Genomic DNA, 12,130 nt, shown 5'->3' with positions numbered 1-12,130 from the left:
GTAATCCTAGCACTTTCAGAGGCTGAGGCTGGAGGATTGCTTGAAGCCAGGAGTTTGAGACCAGCCTGGGCAACAAAGTGAGATCCTGTCTTTACAGAGAATTTAAAAAATTAGCCAGGCATGATGGCAAATGCCCATAGTCCTCGCTATTTGGGAGGCTGAGGCAGGAGGATTGCCTAGGAGTTTGAGGCTGCAGTGAGCAGTAATCGCACCACTGCACTCCAGTCTGCATAGCAAAATGAGATTCTGTCTCAAAAAAAAATCATACATAAATTTTAAAAACCCAAGATCAATGGCTTTTAATGTAATGGAGTACATAAAGCACAGTGAAATGGTTTCAGATTCCACATTGCAACCCACCGTTAAGAAACTACAACTTGTCAAGTTTTCTTGTAGTGTCAAAGAATATTTGCAATTATGTGAAAAGGCTATTAAAATATTCCTCCTTCTTCTACCTACATATCTGTGTGATGCTGGATTTTCTTTATATACTTTAATATTAATATGTACATATATACTTCCAAAATATCATAACAGAATAAATGTAAAAATATATATATTAGAATCCAGCTGTCTTCTACCAAGCTAGATATTACAGAGATTTTTAAATATAAAACAATGTAACTCTTCTCAAATCTTTTTCTTGAAAGTAATTTTTTTATAAAAGATGCTATTTATGTTAACATGAAATGGGTTTATTCCTGTTATTTTTAATGAATTAAGAAATATTTAATATTTTCCACTTTTAATTGCCTATCTGTCAATTAGTAGATACAAAAGCCCACATAAACAAAATTTCTTTGATGTCTTCATTTCTTCTGAAGAGTGTAAAAGAGCCCTGACACCAAAAACTTTGAGGACTACTATCCTACAGGAAATCACTGTAAAGGAGCTTGGCCCATAGCATCTGAGAGCTACCATATCCTGCTTATTGCTTTACAGTTTCTATGCTGCTTATCCCCAATCTGGACTCAGTCACACTATAGAGAATGCCCTAAACATACCCTGATAATTTATTTACGGGACCAAAAGGATGTTTTTATTTGAAGACTTTTCTATAGTCTCTAGTGTTTTTCCAGTTCTAATGTATTCAACTTGCACATAAAAGACTGGAATGTCCTTGAGCAGGTCACATAACTGCTCTGAGCCTTATTTTTCCAACTGAAAACTTAGGTGGTTAAATTATTGCTACATTCCTCCTTTCCAACATTTTGTTACTCTATGACTTCTATTCATAGGTGCTGAATAATCTTCCAAAGTGGTTGTAAATTGTTGAGGTGGGATTAGCAAGAAACTGGATTCATGATTTTAGAGCTCTTCCCTCCCTATAGCTCTCTTTGTGTGTGTGTGTGTGTGTCTTTGTGTCTTTGTGTATATTAAAACCTTAATCTGTGTGCTGGAGGAGGACTGACACAGATCCAGAGTCAAGAGCAGAACCTGCGTAAAGCATGAATATATATACACATGCATACATATGCATATATGTGAGTTTCAAGGAATAGAATAATCTGTGCTCATTTATACTGCTATCTTAGAATTACTTCTTCTAATCCAAAACATACTTAAGACATTATTTCTTCTTCTTGACATTTGAGATGCTTATTGTCATGTGGAGTTAACTTTTTTCCAGAATGTTAACAAAAAGAATTTTCGGTTTTTGGTTTTAATGAAAGAAACAGACAGTGGCTAGTTAAAATTTGCCTTCCAAACAAAATGGCATAATATCTCCTTGTTGAGGACTGGAATGTGAGCAGTTATAGAATTTCAGTATCTGGAATGACTCAAGATTTACAAGCCAGCTCCCCTTAACCAGTATATTGTTAGATTATTTACAAGACTAAAGTTTTAACGTTCATTTGTCTTATTATGGTATACCCCATTTAAGCTTTTGAAGTAAAGATAAGATCATTTTTGAAAAACTATTTTTATACCTCTCCCCCAATTTTAAACCCAACTTTTCCTCTTTCTCTGAGTTTAAGGTTAAAACATTAACAAATCTCATGATTTTCATAAACTATAAACTACAAGAAATAAGAAAAATCCTTATATTCAACTAGCTCTCAAGTACATAGTGCACATTACTGTACTGTGAGGAGGTAAAAAAGAAACACAGTAGTTACTCATACACAACTACTATTAATAGTTGATATTTAGCAAATCACATGTTATAGAAATACTTAAAGTAATAGCCAGATGGGTTAGGACTCCGTATGTTATAAAAGGTACTTGAATTTTAATTGGTGCCTCCGTCATTTTGTTACCTCTTACTGTTAGCAGTGTTCATTGACAATTAAAAAAGAACCCTTAAAACTTGGATATAAGGTAGCACTTTGAGAATTAAGCCAGTAAAATCTCCACATTGTGCTTTTCATTATATACCATTGAAAGAAAACCAAGAAATTTGCACAGCTAAAGAGTGAAGAAATCCTTAAAACAGTAGTAAGACAGCCAGACATACAAATATCAATTTGATAAGTTGTATTGTTGTATTATTATTGGTTATATTTTATACTATGTTGAGAAAGACTACGTGAACAGAAGTGGAGAGGACAACATAAGGCACAGAGTAGCTCAAAAACCAGAAATTGGCAGTATTTTTATAGAACTATACAGATATTATTGTTATGAATCAAATTTAATAATAATTTGGATAATTCGTGTGGACCAGTTAGCAAGCAAGTATTAAGAGTATTTAGTACTTTTTGAGGTTCTAGTTTATGACTAGCTTCCATGGGGAATTTTAAAAAGGCAATAGCCATTTTTACTGTTATCACACTTAACACATATTTATCATATGGTGCCTGACACAAATGTGGTAGATTCTCAAGATGTGCTTGTTTAACTGAAGTAGATGAAGACAGATATTCATAAACGTTATACATGTACATATATATGTGTATATGTCTATGTATGTATGCAATTGTTTACTAGAGTGCAATAGGATTCAGAGAATGAAAAAATCATTAAACTTGAGGCTTGTGTCTAAGAGCAGAGAAGGGTATGAATTTACAGTGACAGTAGAGATATTCTAGATTGTTGGGACAATATAGACAAAGCTCAGAGGCAGAATCAACATGGTCTGTGTAAAGCATGACAAACACAATGGCCTAAAGAAATTATAAGGTTTGTATTGAACAGTGAAAAAATTGGAAAGGTAAGATAGAGCCAATTATTTAACAGCTTTGGGTACTAGTTTTAGGAATTTAAACTAAACCCAATAGGCAACAAGGAGCCAGTATGGGTCTAAAATTGGCAACTGACACAGAGCAGTAATTTAGAAAGATGAAGAAATTAGGCAGCATATGAGATTGAGACAAGAATGAAAGCTGACTACATTTTGAACACAAAAATTAGAATGTATATCAACACCCATGCACTGATGATTGGAATGTATTTTGGAAAAAACTTTCTGAAAATCAGTTTTTCAAATGAATTTTGTGTAATCATCCTAAGAGAATCAGAAATATAAAGAAGTATATACAAAAATATCCATATTTATGTTAACAAAAAATTTGAAACAACCAAAAAATAACCAACAATAGGAGATAAGTTAAATAAATAATAGTAAAGTAGAAACCCTCTCCTCTAGACTAGTCAGATCCATTAATTGGTTGATTAATAGAAAAATTTCAGTAAAGTGGAGAATCATTGATATATATATGACAAATATTTTATGTTCACTTCGAACATAAAAAGGTACATTCATCAATTTTTGATGCAGGGCTTTCCTCTGAGTATGATTCTAATTAATTATCATTCCCATTAAATATTATCTATAATACCCAATTTCAGTTTCTTTATAATCTGAGAATTCAATATCTGCCAATCAAGCTGACTGCACAATTCCTCTAGATTTTTATTACTTTTTCCCTGTTGTCTTGCCCACACCTAATTCAGCAGCAAAGTTTTTAATTACCCTCCTCCATTGCCACTCTTTAGCCACTATAAAAACAGGCTGCAATTCTGAATCATGTGGAAAACGATTGCAGTTTTGAACAGAAGAGTTGCAAGATCTGAAATATATTCTAACAGAATTAATCTGGCCTCTCTGTTTGAGAAGGGACTATGGAGGGGGAGGAGGTACATTTATGTACTTTGTGGTCGGTAATCATTTTGATGCAAAAATAATTGTTGCTCTATTTCTAGTGTTTTCATGTCCTTTTAGTCCCAATTGGGAATAGCAAAAATTATGTAGGCATCTAGGAAAACTGGAGGTGGGGGGGGGAGCGTAAGTAGAGGGTGTTGGGAATAAATCTTTTTGAGGTGTTTAAGGAAGAAAAAAAGATGAAGAACCAGGTATAGTTCCTAAAGAGATTTTTTGTTTTTTTCCTGAGTACCTAATTAGTTCTCAATTACATAGGCACATTAGAATCTTCTGGGGAGTTTTAAAAATACCACTGCTTGGCCTCCCTCCCATATATACTGATGCAATTGGCTTTGGTTAGGGCCTAGGCCTCAGTATTAAAAAAAAAAAAAAAAATCCAGGTCTTTCTGGTGTGCATCTAGCATTGAAATCAATTGCTTTCAATCCTTTTTAGGTCTTTTTTTTTCTTTTTTATTTCAGCATATTATGGGGGTACAAATGTTTAGGTTAAGTATATTGCCCTTGCCCCACCCGAGCCAGAGCTTCAAGCATGTCCATCCCCCAGATAGTGCACACTACAACCATTAGGTGTGTATATACCCATACCCCTCCCCCCTTCCCATCTGCCCGACACCCGATGAAAGTTACTACTATATATGCACTTAAGTGTTGATCAGTTAAAACTAATTCGATGGTGAGTACATGTGGTGCTTGTTTTTCTATTCTTAGGATACTTCACTTAGTAGAATGGGTTCCAGCTCTATCCAGGATAATACAAGACGTGCTAGATCACCACTGTTTTTTGTGACTGAGTAGGACTCCATGATATACATATACCACATTTTATTAATCCACTCATGGATTGATGGGCACTTGGGTTGTTTCCACATCTTTGCAATTGTGAATTGTGCTGCTATAAACATTTGAGTGCAGATGTCTTTTTTATAGGATGTCTTTTGTTCTTTATGGTAGATGCCCAGTAATGAGATTGCTGGATCAAATGGTAGTTCTACTGTTAGTTCTTTGAGGTATCTCCATATTGCTTTCCACAGAGGTTGTACTAGTTTGCAGTCCCACCAGCAGTGTACGAGTGTTCCTATCTCTCCACATCCGTGCCAACATTTATTGTTTTGGGACTTTTTGGTAAAGGCCATTCTCACTGGAGGTAACCGATATCTCATTGTGGTTTTGATCTGCAGTTCCCTGATGATTATAGATGTTGAACATTTTTTTCAAAACTCTTATAGACATTGGCCTAGGCAAAGAATTTATGAAGAAGACCCCAAAGGCAATCACAGCAACAACAAAAATAAATAAGTGGGACATCATCAAATTAAAAAGCGTCTGCACAGCCAAGGTAACTATCATGAGAGCAAACAGACAACTTACAGAATGGAAGAAAATATTCGCATGTTACACATCCAATAAAGGGCTGATAACTAGAGTCCATATAGAACTCAGGAAAATCAGCAAGAAAAAAATCAAACAACCCTATCAAAAAGTGGTCGACATGAACAGAAACTTTTCAAAAGAAGATAGACTCTTTTTAGGCCCTATCTTTAGATTGTTTTGGGCAACTTGTGACTTATTGCCTCCACTGTTTAGAACAAAACTCTCTATAGCCCAAAGGATTTTCAGCTAACATCCATGACCTTATCCTCTTGAGGTAGAACAGTTAAAGGGAGGATTATCTTCATTTTGAGTCTGAAAGCAGGGTAATTTCCTTCGTATGGAGGCAAAGTGATATTTTTAGTCTTCCAGCTACATTAGGAGTTGTAAGGAGGCTCAATTTGGGATAATAGGAAGTACAGACTATAGTTAAGACCTTTCCTTAATTATGCTGGGTAGGAATGGACCATACAGTATCCCTCAGGGAAGAATCAAGAATGTTTCCACAGAGACTAATTTACTTCATCTCTTTCTCTGCTGAATGGCTCACCACTGAAAGCCATTAACTACTCTTACCTAGGGCCTGTAGAATCCCAGTTTATGACAGGGGCTTTAAAAACATCTAGTGTATGACTTGGATTAGGCAGCCTTTAGATGGCCTCCAGTGATCCCCAGCCTCCAGTATTTATGCCCTTGTGTAATACCCTCCCCATAAGTGTAGGCAGAAGTGACATCACTTTTAAACCTAGGTTATTCATAACCTAAACTTTTGTACCCCCATAATATGCTAAAATAGTAATAAAAAATAAAAATAAATAAAAAATAAACTAGGTTATTAAAAAATACTATGGCTTCCATTTTGGGCACTTTCTTTCATTCTCTCTGATTCCTTGCTCTGTGGGAAACAAACTGTCATGTTGCAAGCAGTAGTATGGAGAGGCCCATGTGGTGAGGAAGTGATGTGTCCAGCCAACATCCAGGACCTGAGGACCTAAGATGGATCCCTCTCTGAGTTGAGTATTATGATAGATGACTGCAGCCCTGGTCAACACCTTGATTGCAGCTTCATGAGGCATTCTGACCAGAGACACCTAGGTTAACCATGCCTAGGTTCCTGAGTCACATAAACTATGAGATAATACATATTTGTTGTTTTAAGCCATTAAGTTTTAATTTGTTACACAACCATAGATAACTAATACATGGCAGGATTCATCAAGAGAAGGATTTGTCATCTTTAAGCTAATTGTTATTATTCATGATCTCACATTTCAATTATTAGGATGTAAGTACCAATGATGTGAAAGAAAATAATTTTGTATAGGCTCTCGTATATTCAGTGATGGGGATTTGAAAAATGAAACCACAATAATAATCAAGAAGTAAAAGGAAAACATAAGTGGCATCTTCCTAGGTGAGAATAAATTCCTAGTTCCCTAAAAAGTATAATTTGAGAAGAGTAGAATCAAGGATTATTGGGAAGAGACTAGTACTACTATTTCTTGCTTCCTGTCAAATCTCTTCAACTCAAGAGAAAGTAAATTTTCTCGATAAACCATTCAAAGTTGGAGGACAGGTGGGAGCATATGTGGGCCTGAAGAAACAAATCATCTTCATTGAAAGTAGCAGCTTTTTTGAATAAATACTGCGTAGAAGTGAAATAAAGAGTAGCTGACAACAATGCTGAAGCAGTTAGACATGAAGTTTTAATGAACTATTATCATATTAAGGTACACAGTAGGAACTCAAACCAGAGAGCCCAATTAATAGATATTTTCCAAAACACTGTTTTAGGGTGATCATAGAAATGGTCAAGGCTGATAATGATCTGGTACCCACAAGTTAGTCATAGAGGCCCACATTCATTCTGGTAGGTCAGTGCTATATTCTGATTGGCCAGTATCCACCCATATTGGCTGTTAAATATATGTAGCATCACTCCTGTACATGGTGAACTTAGTTTATGTTTTGGTTTTCTTTAGCTGTGTGTTATTTATGTGTAAAGTTGGACTATGGGAGGTAGAGGAATTCTTATGTCTTATTTATGCCTAAGTAAGTGGCAATGGGATAAGGGTGTAAATGAAGCCACATGATAAATCTTATAAGTCATTCTAAAGCACCAATTTTGCTCCCTGGTGTTAATTGGAGATATTTTCATATTAAAGCAAACATAAATGTGTTATAGAGTAAAATGCAAAAATCACATGAATTTTAAGATAACGGAAGTTTTCAAGAAATTTTCTGTCTTTGGTGGGCTACCTTTGCATTATTCCCTAGACTCTTATTCTATACCTCTATTATTATGGGTATTTCAGTAGAAAATTATAAGGGGTACTGCTTTAGGGTTCTTGTTGTTATAGAATTGCTTTCACTATATAAAGCTGGGTCCTCTGGTCCATCTTTATGTTCTTTGGCACTCTAGAGAACCAGAAGAGCAAACTCTAAGTGATAGAAACTCTAAGAATTCATCTCCAGCATCTTCCTTCTCTTCTATCATTTAATTGAATTTTCAGGCAACTCAAAGGCTGATGATTTATTTATATTATGTATTATCTATGCCAAAATGTTTTAGTTCACTTATTGTATTGAAAGTATCTTTTGTATTACTCTTATAACATTTCATGTTCTTCTATTTAATGTTTTCCTTCCTAATTGTTGGAAACCCATGTATTTAATTTTATCTTTCAAAGAGCATTTTAGAAAGGATTACTCTGTTTTTATGGATATTTTGCATAATACTTTCCGTTCATAAATAAAGGGGTATATTTAAATGTAGAATAGGAATCAGAACTGGAAATCACATCATTTCTTTTCTCCTTTTGAGTCAAATCATTGTAGCATAGATTAATCATTTGGTGTGAAGTGAATTGCCAAAACATGGTCATATTTGCGTGAAAATGTAGAGATCATATCTCAATAAAAATAAAAAACAAACAAGCAAAAACAGGAGACCACTAGTTAATAATCCTAATAACCTAAGGATAAGAAGCATATGCTAAGTGACTTATACTTTTATGACAGTTCTGCACCTATCCAGCCATATAGGTTTGGGTGTATTAAAAATCTCAATTTCCTGGTCTACAAATGAGTAAGAGGGACAGAGCCCCCTTACAGTTTTAAGATTCTACAGTTCTAAGTGCATGTAACTAGAACAGATTTTATTTTCTAAAATTTGCATCATAAATGTAAAAAAAAGGATGAAAACAAAGAATTAAAAGTAAATGTTTCTAGGAAGATTTTGTAGACAACCTATACTATCAGGAATGGATTCACTACTAAATATCGGTTTTGCCTAATTTGGCATTCCTGTGTAATTTGATGGTAATGATAACTTCACAGATAAGAGTATTTGGTCCTAACATAGCTTGTATCCTGTATGTATGTACACTATTTCTGTTTTAAATTCTGTATAATCATGTTTCACTCTAACTCTTTAAAGTATGATTAGTTTCACTATGAATTTTCTTTTATACTTAAACATTGAATGAATTCACATAAAAAATTGATTATGGACAGACACTCTGCTGGGCACTAAGGAAAGAAATGTGCAAAACGTTAAGTCCTCCTCTGTGCTCTGTATGCTCACAAGACTCCAGTCATAGAAGCCTAATCTAGGAACCTAGGCTAGTAAGGTCCTTGAATCAGATTATAGTTCAGGGTATCATTCATGCTATCTCCCAAGAGCATATTTGAGGAAGGGCAATTCTTTCTAACCTCCTGCAGCCTGGTCATGTAGGTGAAGCACAAGAAAATAAAATGAATCTGTTGTTTCTGTTGACCTAGACATTTCATATAATTATTACCTGTAAATGTATTACCAAATAGTATTTATGTAAAGGGACTTGAATGACAAATAATTTGAAATTAAAACCACAATGATTAGTGTACCAACAGTTTAATTTAAATGAATGTTGTCTTCCATTGGTGAACATACAAAATGCTACTAAGATCTGCTGCCAATGGAATAATTTTGAAATAAGAATTAATCTTTCTAAAAATCCATTATCTGTAGCCTGCCCTCAAGCATTCATGATATTCTGGGTCCCCTTTCCCTAAGTATATCCTCTATTTGGGGCATTGTGCTTTTGCCATCTAATAGGAAAACAACTTTCAATGCCGCTACCTTTTGAATGGCAGAGATTTCTAGACATTAGAAAATTGCTAAATTTATATATACATAGTTTTTAAATATGATACTTTTCTATTCTTACACTCAACTATTTTCTTACTTTAAAATCCTATGAATTCTTTTATTTATAATGATTTAACTTATATAATTCAATTGGCAAGAGTGTGTGGCAAAACATTTTTCACATATTTTCCCTGGGAGACATCTATTGTAAGCATTGCTGCAGGCTGTCATTTTTGTCTGCCTTCCAGAATTTGCTGGTCCAAGTGCTGAGTACTAGACTTGGTATCAGTCATAAGGGGGAGGGGAAACTTGCAGTTGAGCCAGACAGTTTTGTTATCCCTTTAAAATTAAAAGCATATGAAACAAATACAGCTTATTAAGGTTGTTTTTTTTATAAATAACATAAACTTAAATAACAAAACAATAAAGTTCAAATACAACTTAAAATAGAGTTTAATGCTGTAACCACAGGAAGAAAAGCATGATTATTTATGGAAAGAGCATTATTCAAAGCCATATTCCCAAATATGAATAATATAAAAGATAGATTATGTTACTTGAAAAAAAACTTGAGGATTTATGAATTTTACTTTTAGGGATTATAAAATGTTATTTTGTGGCAAGTGAGATGAAGTACAGTATTATCAACATTATTGCTATTTTATATACAAGATTTTTGAAAATATCCCCTTTCAATTTGAGCAGCATTATGAACTTTGTTCTTGTAACAAGATAGGTTACAAGCATGTTCTAATCCTATACTTCTGTAAAAAAACCTGTTTGACTCAATTTCATAATAGAATTTTTGAGAATATTTTTTTTATTCTGATTAGAGTTTAAGTGGCTTATAATTTTTTCTCTAGAAAGCATTTTAAATACTGCTCATCTTCCATAGTTAGTGTTGGTTTGATTATCTGACAAATCATTCCAGCAGCCTTTAGGTCTGACATACCTTATATAATATCATCTGCATTATTATTATTATAGCAGCCATTTTATAAGCAGATAGGAATATTTAAATAATCATTATCAGATAATCAAATCTAGCATACTCTTAAGGGTAAATTAATTTAAGAAAAAAACATACTATTACTAACACCATGATTGTACAACCAGTTTTACAAGTTTTTACAACCTTTAGTTACTAAATCTGATTTTTGTGTAGACTTTTCAAATCTTTCTTTAATGCAGTGTCTTAAACAAAAATGCACAAGTCCAGCTTGATCAGTTTTTCAGTAGTTTTCCAGCCTTTCTTGGTTACTTAAAAAAGAAAAAGAAAAGAAAAGAAAGAAAGAAAACAGTCCACTTAAAGAAATCTCCCTGCTCGAACTGGTTTCTTATATACTATATGCGATTAAGTTATTGCCATAGGAAGAAAGTGGGCTGTTTTTTGTTCTTTCTTCGTTTTTTTCCCTCTTACAGGAACTCCCTTTTGATTTAAGGCAACAAACATGTCTCCTCCATTGTGTGTCCATTTAGCTGATGCATATGTATTGTAGTGGTTTTCCAGAATTAATTCTTTGAAGTTGCAATCTTCATTGCATTCTTTCTGTTAAAACAACAAACAAACAACATTACCCAAATGATTTTTAGAGGGGATGAATTAAATAAAAAGTAAGCAGGTGGTATTTGACAGAATTAAAACATACGGGACTTTTTTAAACCTCAAGTCAAGTAGGCCTAATGCAGTTTATTATATATACTTATGTAATATATTTTTTAAAAAGGACATCTTAAATTTAAAAGAAGAAAAGATAACATAATACACAGTTATGCAACATGGTTTCAAAAATGTAGCTTTTTAGCAGTGTCTACTGTTCTTTAGTATTCGGATCTATTTCCCCCTAATTAGTAAACCTCATATTGGTCTTTCCAAGTCACTCATTCCAGAAGCACTGGAAATTTGGTATCGTTAGAAGAGTTCTGCCTCCCTCAGGTGAGGGTCATATTTCACAACTTTTCTTCATTTACTACTACATTGCCTTCAATGGTAACAGAAAATAAAAAGTTAATTTATTTGTTTATCCATGCAACCATTCACTCATTCAATTAAACCTATATTATAACCTATAGTATTAAACCTATAATAATTAGCCTGTGCCAAGAATTATGCTGAGCTGTGGGAATACAAAAGACAGTGAATTATACTTTATTATAGTGGGATGGACTGTTACATATTTTGGATTGTAATAAAGTGGGAACAATATGAATGCTTACAGTTCAAAGCTCATGATTGTGAGACTGATGTTGATAAATGAACTGAACACTTCAGGACTTTTTTTCCCAAGAATTTTCATGTCAGCAATGTGCAAATTGGGTGAACTTTAACAAAAAGAGCTTTAATACTGAAAAATGGAAAGTTTAGATTTTAAATATCTAAAATGCACATGGAATTTTAGAGCTGGAAAGACACTTAAAAGTCATTTTATAGATGAAGAAACCAAAGTCCAGAGGGCTCAAGCAATTTGTCCAAGGTTGCACAGAAAATATTTTTTCTTAATGCCAGAGTATAAAGTGTTTTAATG

At 33.7% G+C, this 12,130-nt stretch overlaps 2 protein-coding genes across 2 annotated transcripts in view; one reads left to right on the top strand and one right to left on the bottom strand.

Annotated features, from left to right (window-relative positions):
* The window catches only part of FAM227B (family with sequence similarity 227 member B), a 181,453-nt gene that overhangs the window by 46,529 nt on the left and 122,794 nt on the right, over nt 1-12,130 (top strand). The window lies entirely within an intron of this gene.
* The window catches only part of FGF7 (fibroblast growth factor 7), a 62,268-nt gene continuing 60,060 nt past the window's right edge, over nt 9,923-12,130 (bottom strand). Inside the window, exon 4 of the mRNA XM_045528841.1 lies at nt 9,923-11,154. Coding sequence (XP_045384797.1) covers nt 10,960-11,154 — 195 coding nt within the window. The 3' untranslated portion in view covers nt 9,923-10,959. The remainder of the gene's footprint in view (nt 11,155-12,130) is intronic.

Source organism: Lemur catta, chromosome 1 (genome assembly GCF_020740605.2).
Source record: "Lemur catta isolate mLemCat1 chromosome 1, mLemCat1.pri, whole genome shotgun sequence".
Taxonomy (NCBI): Eukaryota; Metazoa; Chordata; class Mammalia; order Primates; family Lemuridae; genus Lemur; species Lemur catta.
The sequence above is the reverse complement of the archived record's forward strand: the minus strand, read 5'-3'. Positions and strand labels throughout refer to the sequence as shown.